Source organism: Solanum lycopersicum, chromosome 5 (assembly GCF_036512215.1).
Source record: "Solanum lycopersicum chromosome 5, SLM_r2.1".
NCBI classification, from domain to species: Eukaryota; Viridiplantae; Streptophyta; class Magnoliopsida; order Solanales; family Solanaceae; genus Solanum; species Solanum lycopersicum.
Genome location: NC_090804.1, coordinates 30,478,536 through 30,500,429, shown reverse-complemented (window position 1 = coordinate 30,500,429; position 21,894 = coordinate 30,478,536). Strand labels below are relative to the sequence as shown.

The 21,894-nt window shown below is 37.9% G+C and overlaps 1 protein-coding gene and 1 long non-coding RNA gene across 2 annotated transcripts; both read left to right on the top strand.

Moving 5' to 3' along the window:
- Positions 1-16,764: 16,764 nt before the first annotated feature.
- On the top strand, positions 16,765-17,379 carry LOC138348762 (uncharacterized). The gene has a single exon (XM_069298336.1). It carries the CDS (start codon positions 16,765-16,767, stop codon positions 17,377-17,379), a length of 615 nt encoding a protein of 204 aa, XP_069154437.1.
- A 1,385-nt stretch (positions 17,380-18,764) lies between these two features.
- Positions 18,765-20,652, top strand: LOC138348413 (uncharacterized). Its single transcript, XR_011221017.1, has 3 exons — positions 18,765-18,867; positions 19,428-19,474; positions 20,199-20,652. It is a non-coding gene; the product is annotated as an uncharacterized lncRNA (long non-coding RNA).
- Positions 20,653-21,894: the final 1,242 nt, after the last annotated feature.

The window sequence follows — 21,894 nt, the reverse complement described above, 5'->3', positions numbered from 1 at the left end:
ATAATATGAAGTGGAGGCAACCCCCCTCTACTCGTGTCCCACTAAGGCCAGCTCCCAATCTGTTCCCTTTTAATTGTCCTTGAGTGGTGGCGCCCACTAGATTAATTTAATCCTAATCAGCCACTAATTAATCCCTCACTTAAAGTTAATGGCACTTACATTAGCCAAATCATACTTAATAACACATTTGGAATTAACATCCTTGCCTAATATTTCTTTAATCATTTGAAACTTAAAATAAAATCTCATTCCCCAGACTTACATTTACTAGTTCATGACGCGCACTATGTATAAAAATACGAGGCATAACATCCTTCCCCCCTTAGGACATTCGTCCTCGAATGTTAAGTTAGCGTCTTACAAAAAAAAAAGTTCCAGCGAGGTTTGTGTCCCTTACTTGATGCATGTATGAATGTCGATGTTAGATGTGTTGACTTAGGATTTTAAAGCCTCTTAGTCTTGTATGTATGAATGACATGAGACCTGAATGTTTTTAAGAGGATCCTTTATGTGAAACCTTGAACCTAGTGGTAAGGTTATGAACCTTGAAGTAGAAAGCTGTAATGGTGATATTCTTGTAATGAAGAATGGACTTAAGATTGATTGGATGGAAAGGCATCATATAAATCCTTAGGAAAGTCATTATGAGCTTTTTGTCAACATTGTAAGGCTGCCCTAGGGGAACTCTATTGTAGGTTTAATGTAATTAGGTTACGAACTTCATATGGAACCCCTTTGTATGAACCTTAATGTGAATTATTCTATGAGACCAAAGGCTGATTCCGAGTGAGTATGGTAAGGGGAGTAGTTCTAGTTAAAGTATGAGGTAAGAATACAAAGTAATCCCTTCATATTTCTTGACCATGTGCTTGCATGGGATTTTCCAGGTTCTACCATTGGCAAGTAGAACACCCTCATCGGAGTAGGATAGAATTCTGGATTTCATATTTTGCTACAATGGTCTATGTCGATTATTGCCTATTCTCTTCATGTGGGATACCTATTAGCATTAGAGAATTTCAATGAAGTTTAAGTGGTGGTATGGGACGTTGTCTAGACATTGCACAATAGGCTTTGATGATGTTAGTGAGAGTCCCTAATTCTTCTTCAAGACCATTACTTGAATGTCCTCTATATGATGAATCTGTCTTAATGAACTAATGAAAATGGAGGAGTACCTAATATAGAGTGACTTAAGGATTCCTTAGTTAAAGTTTGAAGAGGGCATAAGGGATGACCTCTTCATGTCTTATCTATGGAAGTCTTGAGAATAACTCTAGTTAGGGAAGTTGGTTGATTCTTTGGGCATGATCTAAACTTACGAAGGCTTAAGGATTATTTAGGTAACCTTGAAGAAGGTGTATGGGTGTTATCTTCTAAGAGTTCTTAAGTAAGTCTTTTGATAGCCATGGTAAAGAGAATTTCATATTATGCATGTCAAGTGTTTTTGTGTATTGTAAGTGTGTATGTATTTCATTACGAGTAGTCTTGAGGATCATTTAGGCATGCTTAGAGGGGTGTATGGGCGGTCTCTCTTTGTGTTTCATAAGTGAGTCTTAGGATAACTTTTAGTGAGGGAATTACATGCTAGAAGGTGTTTATGATGAATAGAAGAGACTTCACTGTAAATGTGAAGAACTTCACTGTACAGTGAATTGAGATTACTGTAAGGTTGACCCTAAAATTGTACTAAATTGCTTAAATATTATCTTATGTGTTTCTAAGTTTATAAATATTGTTCTTATGATTATATTAGTATATTTAAATCAAAGGATTCATATTTCAAATAAATTCATTTTCGTGATTTTGATGCATTATTCCATACTTAGTACATGTGGTTGTACTAATTCAATGCTTATATCTATATCTATAGTGGTTGGTAGGTGAGGATCATTTGGGAAGTAAAACTTGGATCATGGCACCATTAAAGTAAAATTGAAGTATGTCCTCATTTCACTCGCGAGCATCGATGTCTTTTATTTCTCTTAATGAAGTATTGTAATAGACTTAGTAGTACTATATTTCTATTGTGTATGAGTCGTATTCCAAGTACTCTTGTTTCTAAGCTTTGATGAGATTGATACTTATTAATTCCTGTGGATTTAATATGAAAGAGTTTTTAAAGACTATGAAATGTTTTGAGAAAAGTTTTAATTCTGCGCTATTTTTCACTATGTATATGCGATGAACGTTGTGGAAGGGCTTGTATAAGACCTCCGAGAGGTCGAGTACGCTGATTGCACTCCGAGAGTGCCATATCTTCTAGGGTGGTCTCTGGATGTCCCAATTTTGATATCACAGCATAGGATATGAATGTACATTTAGGAATCAAAAAGTCTCATCAAGTCAAGTCTAGTAGAGTCTCGACCATCGATGTGAGTCATGACACATATAGGGCGAGAGGCTATAAGATGATAGAATTTCCCTTTTTTACTACTCCTATGTCGTGTCATAGAGTAAAAAGTTATGACTACTCTTTTCTTATGGATTTACTGGTGTTTCTAGGAAAATGAATACGAGGAGGACACCGTCTAGGAGGTTTGAGGAGAATGATGTTCATGATTCCTCCTCAAGATGAGCAAGTTGAGCAAGTTCCTCAAGATGGGAAGGAGTCAAAGATGCTTAAAGTTCTCAAGTGTCTCCCCAAGGTGATCAAGTCCCTATTGTGGAAGGAGATAATGAGGTTTTGGTGGTTCCCCAAAGTTGAGTAATACAGATATTAGAGAGGCTTTGCTTGCATAAGCCCGAGCCTTGAATATTCAAGCAAATTTGAGTATGGTGCTAGGATGAATGTTGCGGATCTATGCTGGCAACATAGTTCAAAGACTAGAAGATTTTGAAGACCCTTGTAAACCTTGGTGGTAGTCTCATCTCATGAGCCTTACATGTTCTTGCACAAGCTCATTACTAGTCTATCGGTACTTAGATTAATTTATCATACTTTCAACTTTTAGAGTTGACTCATACATTATGGAAGCTTGCTTCTAGTATGAGGTATGCTTATCTCAATGGATGACTTATCATCCCTTTCTTTACTTGATGAATGTGAACTTAAATCTTACATTATCATTATGGCGTGAATGAGACTTGTCTCATGATTTCTAACACCCTCTTATGTGAGTATCTTTAACATAACTGTTTAAGTGCAAGTGAGACTTGTCTCACTTCATTTAACAACCCATTCTAGATCAATTTCATAACTCATAAGATTTTAGTTATTTCATTATTCACCTTATCTTGTTCAATGTTATTTGGTAGTCTTGTACCATTCTTTATGAAAGTTATGGGGACTCTTTATTTGTGCTACTATGTTCACAAGTTCATTTAGATAGGGTATGTTTGGACTTTTCCCAATCATTGGCATACCCTAGGTTATGAGTTCATTGAGTTACATCTTGTTTAGTCAATCTTTAACATGTATTTTTCCTTACAAGAAACTTCATAATTTACATTTGTCCTATAAAATTAGTATGACTTAGTCATTGGCCAACTCTATATCATATTTTGAAAATAATATTGCTAGCCAATTTATTGGCATAACCCAAACTTTCACTAAACACTGGTCATGATAATATCATTAGCCAAGTCAATTAACTTCATTGATATACTATAGTAATCTCATAATTTCAAGCAAGCCAACTTTTAAAATTTGATTAGCTTATAAGAACAATTTCATCTTCTCAAACACAATTGGCATTGCAACTTTTTCTTATCTCATATGAATGATGCTCTAATCATATGGATGTAACCTATAGGTCTCATTCAACATTATCAAAACATAGAAACCTACATAGAATGATAAGTTAGCACCACATACCAACAACATGTTCGAGATTTGCATTATACATACTACTAGAATTTGAAATAGGGAGAACTAGGGAGATGAAAATTCTACTTTCATTGGGAAACCCTAGTTTTTTTGAATTCAAAACCTTTGAAAAGGCTCCTGGGGAAAGGAATCCAAGAGAGAAAACCCATACCTTACTGTAGAATTGAATCTACGAAGATCACCCTGTAGTTTCCACGAAAATCTTGAAGAATTTGCCTTGAAATTTCCTAGGGAGAATAGATAGTAATTTTTCTATTTTTCTTCACGTTTGTTCACTATTTTTATTTTGAGTTTCAACGTGAGTCTAATTCTTAGAAATTGAATATTGACTACTTCAACTTAGGCTAATCAACTTAATTAAATAAATCAGTCATCTAATTAGCAAAACGCCCCTCCTAAATTGACTAAAAATAGGAGAGCATTTTACTTAGTCAAATTCTGAAAATTTTGCAAAAGTTCAGGTACGACCATGATTTTTAATTAATTAATTAGGTTCCTAATGTAATTAATTAAGTGATCTAGGGTAGTTACTAAAGTATACCTAAGTCACTAGGACAATAACCAACCCATTTGGACCATCCTAGGTTAGGTACTAGGATGTTTCTTGAGTTAGTTACTCGGCTAGTGTCACCCGGTTAGGTCTTAGGATTTCGGGAACACTATTTAGTTTATTTTAGTTAATCCTAGTTTACTTATCTAGTTAAGTAAGATAGTTAGAGCCTAGGATTGGTTAGGAAGCTAGGACCCACGTGGATTTACCCGTACGCACGTATGCCCCCTAACCGCCCTAACCAAGTTCGGTTGGGCTTGGCGCTTGTACTCTTGGTGGTTAGCACATGTGCTGCTGCACAATTATTTTCCAAGGACCCTCACTATGTCCATGGGCAATGCTTAATCTACATGTCCTTTTAAATGATCATGTGCCATGGTACCTAGGCTTGACACTTGGATGCCTCATACCTAACGTGTGTTATATGAAGTCAAATATTATAGCTTAGGGTCTTCATTGCAGGTACAATTCCTAAACAAGCTTGGATTGGAGCATTTGAACATCAAAGCATATCATAATACATAAAAATTGGCTAACCTCCTTAAGCCAATATTCTTTAACATGCCCAATAATACTCAATATTGGGCATTGGGATGCCTATGTACCCCAATACCTATTCTTAAAACCTAATAGACCTTTCTCTAGACAAGTACATTTTCTGGAATGTTACAGTCTCTAATCCAGTTGGTGACCCAGTTATAGCTTGACGGGTGTGCAAAAATTGCCATGCCACATTATCTCAGAAAGTCACCTCAGCCGATCTTGTAGAGTTTGAAATGGTAGACTTCGATGTCATTCTAGGCATGGATTGGTACATTCCTGTTATGCCTCAGTTGATTGTAGAACTAGGATTGTTCATTTTCAGTTTCCAAATGAACCAATCTTAGAATGGAAGGGTAGTAGCATAGCACCTATGGGTCGATTCATTTCTTATCTTAAGGACAAAAAGATGATCTATAAGGGTTATCTCTATCATCTAGTTTGGTTTAAGGATTCTAGCTCTAAAACCCCAACTCTTGAGTCAGTTCCAGTAGTCAATGAGTTTGCAGAAATGTTTCCAGAAGATTTTCCCAAAGTTCCTCCCAAAAGGAAAATTGATTTTACTCTCCTTCAAAATACCCAGCCTATTTCTTTTCCTCCTTACAGAATGGCTCTAGCAGATCTTAAGGAATTGAAAGAGCAGTTGATAGACCTTCTAGATAAGGGCTTCATCAGACCTAGTATTTTATCTTGGGGTACACCAGTGTGGTTCGTAAAGAAGAAAGATGGTTCTCTCAGAATTTGCATTGACTATAGACAGTTAAAAAATGTCACAATCAAGAATATGTATCCTATCCCTAGGATTGATGACTTGTTTGACCAACTTTGGATGCTAGTCACTTCTCAAAGATAGACCTTAGATCGGGTTATCATCAGCTCAAAGTTAGAGATGGTGTCATTCTGAAAACAACCTTCAGAACTTGGTATGGTGATTGCTAATTTGTAGTTATATCATTTGGACTACCCAATGATCCTGCAGATTTCATGGATTTGATGAACAGAGTGTTCAAACAATACATGGACTTATTCGTTATCCTCTTTATTGATGATCTCCTCATTTACTCTAGAAATGAGGAAGAACATGCAAGTCATTTGAGAGTTGTTTTGCAGACTCTCAAAGATCACTAGTTATTCACTATGTTTAGCAAATGAGAGTTCTGGTTGCAATCCATTGCTTTTCTTGGTCTTATTGTATCTAACGAGGGGATCCGAGTGGATTCGCAGAAGATAAAAGTAAAGAAACAATGTCCAAGACCAACCTCTACAATAGATATCAGGATTTTCATAGGTCTAGCGGATTATTATAGAAGGTTCGTGGAAGTATTTTCATTCATAACCTCACCATTGACTAGGTTGTGAGAAAAGATTTGCAGAATTTAAAACTAGTTTGACTACAACTCATCTCTTGACTCTACCAGAGGGTTCAGATGGTTATGTGAGCTATAGTGTTGCGTCCCTAGAGTTAGCCTAGGTTGCATGTTGATGCAGCGAGGTAAGGATATAGCTTATGCTTCTAGACAGCTTAAGGTGAATGTAAGAACTATCCAACTCATGACCTCGAGCTTGCAGCAGTGGTGTTTGCACTCAATATCTAGAGACACTACTTGTATGGTGTTCATATAGATGTGCTCACTGACCATAAGAGCCTTCAGTATGTGTTCACCCAGAAAGAGTTGAACTTCGCTAGAGGAGATGGCTTGAGTTCCTTAAGGATTATGATATGAGGGTGCATTAACATCCTGGTAATGAGAATGTAGTAGCAGATGCTTTGAGTAGATTATCTATGGGTAGTGTATCCCATGTTGAGGAAGAAAAGAAGGATCTAGTGAAGGATGTTTACAGGCTTGCTCGCTTGGAAGTTTTCCTTATGAGCATATGAGACAGTGGTGTAAGTCTAGAATGGGGAAAATCTTCTGTGGTAGTGGAGGTTAAGGAAAAGCAAGATAGTGATCCAATCTTGCTTGAACTTAAAGGTGTAGTCCATAATCAGAGAGTGGAGGTTTTCTCCCGATGGGGAGATGGTGTACTTTGCTACCAACGTAGAAGAATAGTTCGCTACCAGTGTAGATTGTTTGTTCCTGATCTGGGCGAGTTAAGGCAACATAATCTTGAAGAATCCCATAACTCTTATATATATATATATATATATATATATATATATATATATATATATATATATAAAGGTTTACATAGACTCCTCACATAGGAGCATTACATAGGCTGCTACTTTTAGTTCACATACATAATATGTAAAGATATTCTAATAGGAAATGTCTTGCTTTTCAACCATCTAGATCGAGTACAATATTCGGGCATATCCCTTACTTCATTAAAACAAGAGCCACATATAGGCATATACAATAATAGTCTTCAAATGAAAGATAAGGAACTAAATGTGTTTAAGACTAAAACAACATCCAATATCTAGATAGTGGCATCGTCCTCAAAAAGTGAGGACCTACCAAACTTGGAAAATGAGAATCGAAGTATTCTTCAAATGGCCCTCGATAAGGTCAACGATCAAACCTATATAATTGTAGAAACATAAAAATAAGGGTTAGTACAAACTTGTACTAAGTATGGAAACATGCACATAAAACATTTGAAATCATGCAAAAGAGGACATTTGTTCAAAACCATACTAAGTTACTTTTGAAAAGCCTTATGCAAAACCAAGAACCCATATAAGCCAAATCACATATTACTAAACACAAGACCATGTACAACATAAGACCAACATCATCAATGTATAGCCAAGTCATGTATACTGACATACTTTAGTACATAATCAAAACAACTCCAACATCATGCTATCACAACAAAGCATATATAAGAGTTCATAACATTACATCATATATAAGACCCTTATTTATAGCCCACCACCATGTCTAAGCCCCATAGCCTTATTCAACAAACTAAACCCAACAAAGAACACAAGCAATGCCTAACCTCACATAACATAGCATCAAGAGTAGTCATCATCATATATAGCTAAATAGACCAATAGGTTGTTCATAATTGAAACTAACATCATATAGTATCATCAACATATGAAGTCAACATATGCATAACATTTACTTTATAAGACATAATAACAACCTTCTAATACTTCCCTAAAAGCCAACTAGTGCAATTTATAGGTCTCTCACATACCCCTACCCAAACTAAGTCAACCCCTTAAGTCACTCTAGTTAGTGTTCACTTCATTATACATTTGGGAACACTTGCCTTAACCGACATAGGCCAAAAGAGCAAAATTTTGAAGTTGGTGTCATTAAACCCTACACCAAAAGAAGGTGTCTACTTGCCAAGGTAGTACCAAAACATTAACATAGCATTCTTGGTGGATCCACTAGCTAGTATTCCTACGGGGGCAACATAGTTCAGGAACTAGGGGTTATGCTTCGAACCCTCTTTATGCACTTTGCATTATAGTCTCCAATATCATGAGTACAATAGTGAACCTACCTTCCCTACACAGGAAGGGACACTCCTCTCTACTAGTTCACTCTATGCTAAGCTAGAGTACCTTTGAAATGTCTTTAAGTTCTCCTTTAACAATCATAACTTAGTTTAGGTCATAAGGGACTTACCCTTGTCTATATCCATTATCTAATTATGAATTGCATGAGAATATTCTTTCAATACAACCCTCATGTGTGAGATCAACACATCATCATCATCATCATGTCATAATAAGACACATAGACAATTCATAACCAACCTTATATCATTACTACTTAAACATAATCTCACACCTTTACATAATCAAGACATTTCAATTTCATCATCATATCAACACCTACTTAATACAATCACAATATATGCTTCAATTGAACTTCATCATAAAGTACAAGTCATCACAGTTGAAGTAAAGGTTCAAGATCACAAAGTCTTACCAATTTCTCTTTCAAAATCCATCATCATTGATATTACCCTCAACCAATCAAATTTCATCCATAAATATGTTTAATAGCATCATAAAATAGTAATTAACGCAAGAACTAAGTCAATTGCATCAATACTAGTCAATTCAACATGAGTTCATAACCTAGGGTTAGGGAATTTTGATCAATTCATGAGCTGTTCTACATACTAGGTTTAACATCAAGAAATAACATGATTAACCAATAATACATTATAATATAATCATAATAATCAAAGGAAATAAAAAAAAATTCAATTTGAAAGATCCATTTTGGATTAGAAACAAATCAATGTTCAATTCAACTTTTGGAAATCAATTTGGAAGAACCCCTTGTGGAAAGGAATCCCAAAGGTGAAAGGTTCCCATACATTGTTGATCCTTGAATATTGATGGATAAAAGTAACGTTCTTGCTGCCCTAGAACAATTTGAATTTTCTCTTCAATGGAGTCTTCCTTGGGAGAGAGAAAGTAAGGAAATGGAAGAGTAATTTGATTTTGGGAATTGTTGGGTGTTAAGTTGGGTTTAGACTTATGGTAGCTTATATAGTCACTTAACTAACTTAATTAACCACCCCTTAAGCCCTAATTAAATCCCTAATTAATTAACTAATTAATTGAACCAACTTAAAACTCATAGCAAAATCACAGACTTGACCTATGAGACCTGACCTATGATCCGTAGGTCAGTCTTTACCTCTACCCCCAACCGTCCTGTACATCCATATGTACGTTTGGTCTTTGGACCAGTCTTGAATTTTGTCTAAGTTTCCAACGGTTGAGGAGTCGACGCCCCGTCATCCAGGCTACGCCTCATCGATGATAAGCGTAGGTAGCCTCTATTTTATGACAGTTTTTCATCCAATTTTGAAGGGTCTCCTCGAGGACCCTTAAGGTGGGTCCTTGGGGAGTCATACCTAGACGTTTCCACCCTAAACCTACTCTAATTCTAGTTTGACACATTTCCACCAAATTTCATTAAATTCTGACTCCTAAAAAACCCCGTGAAATTGGCTAAGGCACACTAGCACCTCTTCCACTAGTCTCCGGACGTTATGAACGTTTCTTGATGTTTTGACTGGAAAACTTCCTAAATTACTTATAAACATTATTTTAGGTCTTAGAATAGTGTTAAGAACCTTGGACACTCATGTGAGGCTCTAGATTAAGTCTTGGACTTGCGGAGTGATACATTATCCCCCCCAGGAATATTTATCCCCGAATGACACTAAAATCTTTTGAAGGGAAAGAATAGACTCAATACTAGCAGCCCAACCAACAACAACATAACCAACATGAGTTATAACTCAAACCAACATAACAACATGACATTTACACATAGCAACTCAAAACATCATTTATCACATATAAGAGCTCAACATCACACATGAGGGATTTCTTTCTCAACAACAACATGATCTCAACAACACATTGAGCCAAAACTCTTTTTCAAACACATCAACATGCTCCATATCATTTCATCAAGGCAACAATATACCAATTACACAAATAACTTCAAATCAAGAAAATAGCATTTTTCCATAAAAACTCATTTTTAACAAAAACTTTTACCATAATTATGTATATCTTTTCAAAACAAGTCGAATTCAAATTTACTCATTATATTCATTATTATTAGGAACAACTAACCTTAATTAGAAAAGAGATGAGGATAACGGAACTTCATGTCGACCTCGGCCTCCTGTGTTGCTCCGTCAACTAGGTGGTTCCTCTATAACATCTTTACGGAAGCCACCTCTTTGTGCCTCAACTTCTTCACTTGTCAATCAAGGATTTCCACCAGAACCTATTCATAGGATAGGTTCTCATCCACATTTAGAACCTCAATAAGAAGAATGCACTCGAGGTCACCAAATGCACTTCTTAAGCATGAAGATATGGAATACCGGGTGAACCAAAGCTAGCTCACTATGTAACCTCAACCTTTATGCAAACACTTTGCAAAATGTCATAGGAACCCACATAACGAGGACTAAGTTTCACTTTCTTGCCAAACCTTATCACCCCTTTCATAGGGTAAATTTTCAAATACACCTTATCACCTTCTCCATATTTTAAATATCTTCTCCAATTGTTGGCATAAGACATTTGCCGGCTATATGTTGTTTCAATCGGTTCCTTATCATATGAACTTTATCCAAAATCTTATAGAACAATTCGGGACCAAAGAGTGAAGACTCGCCAATCTCAAACACCCAACTAGAGACCTACATCTCCTACCATACAAAGCCTCAAAAGGATCCATGTAGATAATCGAATGGTAACTATTGTTATGAGAGAACTCAACCAAAGACAAGTGTTCATCCCTACTTCCCTTGAAATCAAATACACAAGCTCTAAGAATATCCTCAAGGGTTTGAATAGTGCACTCCACTTAACCATCCATTTAGGGATGAAAAGCGATGCCTTCACTTGAGTACCCAACCCTTTTTGGAATGACCTCCAAAATCGAGAAGTAAATTGAGCACCTCTATCCGAAATGATGGATAAGGGGATCCCATGAATACTCACAATCTCATTGATATAGATTCTTGCATACTTTTCTACCTAATAAGGAGACTTAACGGGAATAAAGTGAGTGAATTTCGTCAACCTATCCACAACCACCCGTATAAAGTCATTTTGCCTTCATGTCTGAGGCAAACCCACTATGAAGTCCATATTAATGTCTTCCCACCTCCAAGAGGGAACTTGTGTCTCTTGAAGTAGGCCACTCAACTTTCACATGTTGGCAATTTGGACACTTTTCAATAAATTCCGCTTGTGTCCCTTTTCAATCCATCCCACCAAAACACTTCTCTAAGATCAGGATACATCCTAGTAGAACCTGGATGAATTGAATAATCGAAACCATGAGCTTCCTATCAAATCCAGTTTCTCAAATCATCCACATTGGCACACACAACCTCCCTTGGTACTTCAAAACAACATCCCATTCTAAGGAGAATGACTCATTAAGCTTACCAAGAACCGATTCCTTTAACTCCATCAATGATGTATCAAGGTGTTTCTTAGACTTCAACTCAACCACCAAAGACGATTCGGAGTTATGATGGACCATAAAAATACCATTAGGAGAATCCTCCAAGCAAACACTCAAACGAGCCAACCTATGAACATCCTTCACTAAGTATTTCATTCCTTTTTCCATATAGGACACACTGCCCATGGTCATATGACTTAGAGCATCCGCAACTACGGTGGCCTTGCTGGGGTGGTCGAGAGCACTCATGTCGTTATCTCTCAACAATTCCAACCACCTTTGTTGTTGGACATTTAACTCCTTTTGAGAAAACACATATTGAAGACTCTTGTGGTCAGTATACACATCAACATGAGTACCATATAGGTAATGCCTCCATATTTTCAAGGCAAACACCACGGCCGCTACATGAGTTCGGTAGTTCTTCTCATGAATCTTGAGTTGCATAGAGGCATAGGCTATAACCTTCTCGTGTTGCATAAGAATACAACCCAATCCCACCCGGGACGCATCAGAATATACTAGAAAACCTTTTGTACCCTCCGATAAAGTCAACACCAGAGCGGCTGTAAGCCTATCTTTTATGGATTGGAAGCTTCTTTCATAACCTCCAACCACTCAAATTTCACATTCTTTTGGGTCAAAATAGTCAAAAGAGATGCAATGGATGCAAAACCATCCAAAAACCTCCTATAGTACCCGAATAGACCCAAGAAACTTCTTTTTTGATTGGAGCTAAAAGTCTAGGCCAATTTCTAACCTCCTCGGTTTTCTTTGGATTGACCTCTACACCCTCACTACAGATGACATGACCAAGAATCACCACCGACCTTAACCAAAACTCATTTTTTTGCTGTACTTGGTAAATAGTTGGTTTTATATGTTAACCCTCATTCTTCAAATATACCAAGATGTCATCTATGAAGACAATCACAAAGACATCTAGGTAATTTCGGAATTCCCTATTCATTAAGTCCATAAATGCCGCCGGAGCATTAGTAAACCAAAAATCAATCACTCTAAGCTCATAGTGATAATATCTTGTTAGAAAGACCATTTTGGGAATATCTTCATCTCTCACCCTAAGTTGGTGATATCCCAATCTCAAGTCAGTTTGGAAAATTAGCTTGCCCCTTATAGTTGATCAAACAAGTCGTTAATTCGAGAGTGAGCATACTTGTTCTTAATGGTCACTTTATTGAGTTGCCGATAGTCAATACACATCCTAAGTGACCCATCATTCTTCTTCACGAAAAGAACCGGAGCACCCCATGGGAAAATACTAGGTCGAATGAAGCTTTTATCTAGTAAATCCTTGAATTGAGCCTTCAACTCTTTCAATTAGGCCGGAGCCATCCTCTAAGAAGGAATTGAAAAGGGATTTGTATCTGGTAATAAATCGATACTAAAATCAATTTCTTTTTCGGGAGGAATTCGGGGAAGATCATTAGGAAAGACCTCCAGAAATCTCCTCACTACATGGAATAACTCAATGGGAGGAGTTTTAGAGTCTATATCTTTGACCCTTACTATGGTATAAACACCGTTTAGAGATCATCTTACAATCCTTTAGACAAGAAATGATACGACCTCTAGGAATAAAACTTCCTCCCTTCCACTCTAAGACAGGTTCATTAGGAAAATTAAACTTGACCACTCTTGTGCCATAATCAATGGAATCAAAACAAGCATGCAAGCGATCTGTTCCCAAAATAACATCAAAATCTACCATATCAAGTTCTACTAATTAAAAATGGGTAACTCTATTAGGCAACAATATAGTACAATTTATATATACCCTTTTCGCAACCATTGAATCACCTACCGGGGTAGTGACCATAAAAGTTTCATTTAAGATATCGGGCAAAATATCAAACATTCTATCTATCAAAGGAGTAACAAATGACAAGGTAGCCCCTAGATCAAGTAACGTATAAACATTTAAAGAGAAGAATTGTAACATATCGATCACCACATCGAAAGAAGTCACTTCTTCACCCGTAGAGCGGATAGAATAAAAGCGATTCTTTCTTGGAGCATCAACATTAGAAACACTTGTTTGCCCACTACCGTTGTCTTGCCCCTTCACATTAGGGAAATCTCTAACCTTCTGACCACTTTTACCACATCCAAAGCAATTGTCCGTCCCAACTAGGAATTTACCCATACGTTTCTTGCTACACTTTTTATAAGTAGGCTTCTTTCTTGGCGAACTAGTACCTCTTACCTTTTGAGACTTAGGGTTAGACACCCTATCATCACAAACCTTGGAAAATTTTGAAGCGACTTGATTGGAGAACCTCTTCTTTAATCTTGTCTTATCTTGAATTTCCAACCTCCCCTTTGAAGAACCACTTCAAAAGACTTTGACCTCTTGGACTCTCTATTATTCCTCCTTAGTCCACTTTCTTCCACTTGTTGAGCATGAACCATTAGACGAGAGATATTCATATAATTATGAAGCATAACTGAATGATATTCTTCCACCAAGTCATCGGACACTCTATAAGATAACGGCTCATCTCATCCCTTGGGTTAGACACCAACGATGGATCATACTTTTAGTAAACTTCAAGGATTAATCAAGTACAGTCATACCTCCTTGTCGAAGGTTGATGAATTCTTCCATCTTTTCTTCCCTCAACTCTCTAGGAAAGACGTTACCTATCAAGGAAGGCTCTCTTGAAGATCTTCCAAGTCAGCGTACCACTTCTTAGCACCCCATTATCCATCTATTGAGTGTACCAAGTTTGTGACACATCTTTGTGTTGATAGGTGACCAACTAGGACTTTTCACCCATAGTAAAACCCATAGCAAATAAGATCTTGTAGATATCATCTACAAATTATTGGGGATGTTTATATGCTTTTGACCCGAAGAACATAGGAGTGTTCATCTTAGTAAAGTCTCTCAAACGATAATACATAGTGTTAGAATGTTAAGGCATTTGGAGCCCAACATCTCGATTCACTTGAGCCGTTATAACTTAGACTTGAGAAGTGACGACATTAGTTTGGTAAGTCATGGCATGGGCCAAAATTGATAAAAGCATCCCTTATATTTCCATATATTATAGGTGGAGGAACCATCAAAACATGATCACCCATAGCAACTTGTACAAGTGGAGGAACTTGATTGTCTTGCGGAGGAACTTCGCTATCATGAGCTCCTGCATTTTCAATCCCTTCCTCACCCCTTCTTGCGGCTGCCCTTCTACTATTCATGCTTATAACCACAATAAAATACTTAGGAGAAATGAACATATAAAGTAGTACTCTATCGGCACGGCATTGGAATACAAAAAGATGAGGATTTCCTTAGCATCATATAGTCTCTCTTTCATAAGTGTGGCTTGCTTCACAATTATGAATAAGAATCTACATAGACGTGATTTAGTGAGACATCGATCCTAAGGATATTAAACCTCATGCTCTGATACCAAGTTTGTCACATTCGGGGAGCACCCATCAGACATAACCGGCATCGTAGTCCTCGGAGAGGACCAAGACTGACATCCTAGAAATCGTCATAACATATCATAGGTTAAATTGCAGAAAATTTAAAACTTTTCATATACATCTATCTTGTGAGGTTTACATAGACCCGTCACTTACAAATCATATATACATCGGAAGTTTACATAGACTCCTCATGTATGAAGCATTACATAGGCTTCTAGTTTTAGTTCACATGCATAATATATAATGATATTCGAATAGGAAATGTCTCACATTCAAACCATCTAGATCGAGTACAACATTCGGGCATAACCCTTACTTCAATACAACAAAAGACACATATAGGCATATATAATAATAGTCTTCAAAAGACCTTTTCAGATTGTTATATTTCTTGACATAATGGACTTTTCAGAGAAGACTGAACGGAATCGCCATCACAACCTAATTTTGGCTGCTCTTTCGGTGGCAATGGACAGATTGCCACTGAACCTCCTTCATTCATTGAAGGAGATGAGCCTCTTCAGTCTAAAATTACATACACAGCTTTACTAAAATCCAATTTAGCAACTAAAAAACCTATTCCGCTCAAACCGATGACATATTTACATGGAGAACCAAGGATTATATGGGAACAAAAATAGGTAGGTCAGATGATCATCGAAAATCTTGAGTATGAAGTAATTGGAAAATTTTCATATGGATAGCCTGATACTCAAGAGCTACGAAGACTTATTCCTAAACAATGTGAACTCAAAGGTGAGTGTAGTATTGGTTTGTTAAGCAACAAAGATGTGCTAATAAGGTCAACTCTGTTGGAAGATTATGTGAATCTATTGTCAAAACCGACTTTCTATATCATGCATCGTAATTCGTCATTCCTATGCAAACTGTGAAGTGGGATCCTCTATTTCATCCTAAAGAAGAAACAACGACAACAATTGTGTGGATCTCATTCCTGGCACTACCCCCAAAGTTTTTTGGACAAGAAGCTGATTTCTCTTTGGCAGCAGCGGTAGGAAAGCCACTTCACGTGGATATGGAGACAAGGAATCAAATAAGCCCTGTTGTGCAAGGGTAAAGGTCAAAGTGGATTTACTAGGGGAATTTCCCAAATGCATTAACATTAGTCTGAAGAAAAGGAATAGAGAATTGGCAGCAAAGCGGATACAGATCAAGTATGACTATGTACCGAAGAATGCAAGACGTGCATGATATAAGGACATAATGAAGAAGAGTTTTATGTTGAACATCCTGAATTATATCCAAAAATGGAGTCATAATAAAAATCAGAGGCGCATGACGTATGGAGGAAAGAAATACCAAGAAGTCAATCATCAACACCGAGGAGAAGGGTACTCTGCAACAAAATGAAAATAATTTACAAGGCAAAGGAAAGAGTATGAAGGATTTTCAAACGCAAAGAAATAAGAGAGGAGAATGGAGAAATAACCAACATGGTAAAAAAATCAAGATTTGCGGTGAAAAAAGTGGGAGAGAAATCACACAATCAGTTTGATGCAATGGAAGAAGAAAAAGAAGAGCAAACTGGAGACATGGACAAACAGCAAAATGTTCAATCATCAAAGGAATGGGTAGAGGAAACCATTGGAAAAGACACAAGAAGCAGCAAGGAAAATGAATCAGGGGTTGCTGACAAGGGTGAGAAAGGAAAAACCACTAATAATGGGAACGATATGACTACACCAGACAATAGAAATTATAGGCAAAAAGGCGTTACAAACATGAATGTCGAGAGGGTACAAACTGAAGTAGATACTGAAAATCAACGTCTTGAAATATCACAAGTAGAAAGTATGCACATCCGTTCAACACGTATAAAAAAGGCGACTGTTCACAACACTTTATCAGAAAGAAATCATAATGATTTGAGGGAACTATCCAACTTGTTCGAGGAAACAGAAGCTCAGAGCCAACACTCACAAAATTCTGAAGAAGATGAGGACATGGAAGTTAGTATACAACACATATGCATGGCGGGGGACTTATCTCCCCGACATACTGACAACCTGAAGAATAGAGCGAAAAAGAATGATTTTTTGGAACATTAGGTCTGTTAATTCGAAAAATTCTTTTACGAGATTAATGGAACTTAATAGAAGTCATATATATTCATTCATAGCTTTATTGGAACCTTTTCAAGATCCGATAGAGTTCGAACAATATAAAGGTAAATTAGGAATAAATCATGCTTTAGCAAATTTTTCATCAAAGATCTGGATTTTCTGGAGAATTCTTGGGAGGGTCAATTGATTAGTGACACTATAAAACAGATCACAATGAAATTCAGCATGGATAACATATCTTTTCTAATAACAATAGTCTATGCAAGGTGAAACGTTTTAGAAATGTTGGAACTCTGGGAACATATTGAGGAACTTACTCTAGGGAATCGATTACCCTGTGTAGTGGGTGGAGATTTCAATGTGATTCTAAGCGAAGAAGAAAAACTTGGTGGACTTGATTTACTCAACATGAAGCAACTGATTTTGCGACATGTATTTGTAATAGTGCTATCACTGCTTTAAAGACAATAAGAAGTAGATTCACATGGTGGAATGGGAGAATTGAAGAGGCTTGCATATTCAAAAGATTAGACAGGGTGTTAATCAAGAATTCATGGAGATTTTTCCCTCATTAGAAGTGCAGCACCTTATCAGACAAGGGTCAGATCATGCACCTTTACATATGAGTATTGATACGTAGGAGGAGCCTGTTATCAAGCCTTTCAAATTTCTCAATTTTTGGGTTAAACACCCTGAGTTCAAAGAAATTATAAGGCAATGTTGGAATATAGAATTTATTGGAAATCCTTTTATGAAAGTTCAGGCTAAATTAAAGGAAGTGAAGAGAAAATTATTGAAATGGAGCAAGGAAGTATTTGGCAATTTTATTCATCAAATTGTCACCTTTGAGGATATAATAAGGGTAAAGGAGATTCAACTGGAAATGCAGCCTACTGATGTGAACAGGGCAGAGGCACAACCGAAGAAATTTCTTAAAATAGAGGAGGAATATGGAAACTGTTATGCCTCGTATTTTTTTTATACGTAGTGCGCATCATGATCTAGTACACGTAAGTCCTGGGAATGAGATTTTATTTTAAGTTCCAAGTGATTAAAGAAATATTAAGCAAGGATGTTAATTCCAAATGTGATATTAAGTATGATTTGGCTAATGTAAGTGTCATTAACTTTAAGTGAGGGATTAATTAGTGGCTGATTTAGATTAATTTAATCCAATGGGCCCCACCACTCATAATTGGTGGCTGATTAGGATTAATTTAATCCAGTGGGCCCCACCACTCAAGGCAAAAATTAAAAAAAGACCAGATTGTGAGCTGGCCTTAGTGGACAGGTGTAGAGGGGGGCTGCCTCCACTTCATACTATGTAATGAGGTGGAGAAATCCACTCTATGCTAGAAAAAGTGGTGAAATGCATTGCTGCATATCATCTTCTTCTTCACCACTTGTTTTAGGCAGCCATGGAAATGGAGAAACCAACCCTACAACTCTTGGCCAGCAGCTGCAAATAATTTGGTTAGTAATCTCCTTGTTTGGTGTGTTAATTCTTTAGAATACCTTTGTTAATTATCCATTAATTTTAAGAAGGGGGCGTGACCAGTAGCTTAGGAAGTTTGTTTTAGTTATTGAATGTGCTAAGTATGAACGGAAACCATAATCGGATTATTAGTGGTGTCGTGTTGGTGCTTGGATTGTTTTGATTAAAGAAAACTGCGGGAAATTCTGTTTTGGCATTATGTATATGTTAAATGTGATTATGAGTATATACTCCAAAGGATGAATAGGATAAGGTAGATGTGTTGCGAATTATAAAACGAGTTATCGCTCGGTTTGTCGTTGCTTCGCTGCTATGGTTGCCGAGACGGAACCGTTTTGGGGAGGGGGCTTTTTAATATGATTCGTTGGGTTATATGTGTTATTGATATTGCTGTGGATAATTTGGGTTGTTGTCGGATTGGGACGAAGTAAGGAAAACAGGGGAAGTGCTGCCGGATTTTCGTTAGATTATTAGCTAGCTTACAAGAAAGTAAAGCGCGATGTTTATCTAATTGCGGCACGATTGTTGCTTGTTATAGATTAATAGCTTGAGCAGTAAATATTGGACGTGCGGCTCAATTATACGGTATGTAACGCTGTCCCTTCTTTCTTTGTATGGCATGACTTTTAAAAATAAGCGAATAACGGACAGGTTTGATACTTACCTCTAGAGCGTCTAGGTGACGTATATTCTTGCTTCCACAATTATTCCTCTATATATCGGCTATGTCTAAGGCTATGATGATCTCTCATATCTATGGTAGTGCTTCTTAGAGTCATTGAGATTTTACGTTTCCATATCGTATTAAAGGTTCATAATCTTGATAAAACATTAATCTTTGGTAATACTCCTTGCTGGTTCACGTTGATTGTTCTATTGAGTTATAAGAAATGATTTTAATTGCATATGGTTGCTCATAATATTCTGCTCGTGCATAGAGTCATTTATCATTTCACCGAGTCCCGGGCCGGGTAATGTTCGTGCGGAGTTTCTTGCATATGTCACCGAGTTCCTCACTAGAGGGCCGGGTATGTATATTATATATATGATTGGTGATGAGGATGGTTATGATGATGATGATGACGGAGATGACGTGATGATTATTTTGTCGAGCCCCTTACTAGGGAAGCTGGGCACCTTATATGTTAAATATATGCATGATTTTCACTTAAAAGGGTATATGTGTAGCGATATTTTGTTTCGACTTGCCATATTGGTATCCTGTCATCTTTATCTTATGCTTTACATACTCAGTACATTGTCCGTATTGACCCCCCTTTCCTCGGGGGGATGCATTTCATGCCCGCAGGTGTAGACGCACAGTTCGGTGATCCTCCCGCCTAGGATATCTACTATGCTGATCGGGAGAGCTCCACTGTTCCGGAGCCCAGTCGTTTTGGTACATAACTTTTGTGTAGTCTTTTGCTTGTCTATGGGTATGGCGGGGCCCTGTCCCGTCGAGTTTCACTAATGTACTCTTAGAGGTCTGTGGACATTATGTGGGTTGTATATATATGTTTTGGGTAATGGTCTGGACATGGTTTGTTTGGGATGTCCGCTTGTACAGGGGCAGCCTTGTCGGCTGCGTACATCATTGTGTATTGTGTAGTGGCAGCCTTGTCGGCTTACGTATGTTATTATGCTTTGAATAGTGGCGGCCTTTTCGGCTCGCGTATGTTGTTACGGTTGAATGTTTATGACTCCTTATGAGACAGGTCCTCTTTATATATATATGACGTTGGGGTTGGCTTGATTTGATTAAATTCCATATTGTCTTAGTTTTAGTTGGTTATACTTAGCAGGTTTGTATGTGGGGGTCCAAAACGGGCACTAGTCACGGCCCATCGGGTTGGGTCGTGACAAAGAGTGGTATCAGAGCGGTTCTTCCTCGAAAGTGTCTACAGAGCGTGTCTAGTAGAGTCTTGTTTATCGGTGTGTTGTGCACCACATCTATAAACAGGAAGCTACAGGACATTTAGGATGTCATTCTTTCTTCTTATTCTAGATCGTGCGATAGATCTATATTAACAGGATAATCCCTCTTTAACGAATCCGTATGTTTTTAGCTATGCCTCCAAAGAAAGCGACAGCTGCCTAGAAGGGAAAATCGGTAGCAAAAGGTACTAGTCAGACTCGGAGAGTTACTAGGGCCCGTGCCCAGTCTATGCCTGGTATTATGCTCCTGTTAGAGAGCTCTGCTACACCGCCACCGCCAGAGGAGCTTAGAGCAGCAGCAGCTCCAGTTCGGGGGACACCACCAGCCCCCGAGGCCCCAACACCTAAACCTCCAGCTCCTCAGTCAGGGGCAGAGGATAGGGCCATGAGAGATGCGGTTCAATTGCTGACTAGATTAGTGGAAGATCTGGCTTGCAGGCATGGACTAGGAGTTGATCATGCGGACAGATCTGATAGCTTAAGGGCTCGTGACTTCTTAAGTTGTAATCCTCTAGAGTTCTTTGGGTCAAGGCCCCAGGATGATCCGCAAGAGTTTATTCGTCAGATGCAGCGTACATTGAGGATATCAAGGCTTCGGAGACCGAGTCTGTTGAGTTGGCTACGTATCGTTTGCAGGATGTAGCTATTAATTGGTATGAGTCTTGGGAGTTATCTAGGGGTGAGGGTGCTCCTCCAGCGGTATGGGATGAATTTGTGGAGGCTTTCCAGGGCCACTTCCTGCCTCCAGAGATGAAGCGAGCTAGAGTCGATAGATTCTTGCGTTTGAAGCAGAATGGCAGGAGCGTTCGAGAGTATAGCCTTGAGTTCGATTCATTGGCTAGGCATGCGCCTACTATTGTGGCTGATATGGCAGACAGGATACATCGTTATGTGATGGGATTGGATCGTTATTTGATTGACGGTTGTATGGCAGTGACTCTTCAGCCAGGTATGGACATTGCTCGGGTGCAGGCATATGCACAGGGGGTAGAGGATCGGCACCGGGGACGTCTGCCAGATAGAGATTATAATAGAGGCCAGCATAATAGGCTAGATCAGCAGGTTATCCT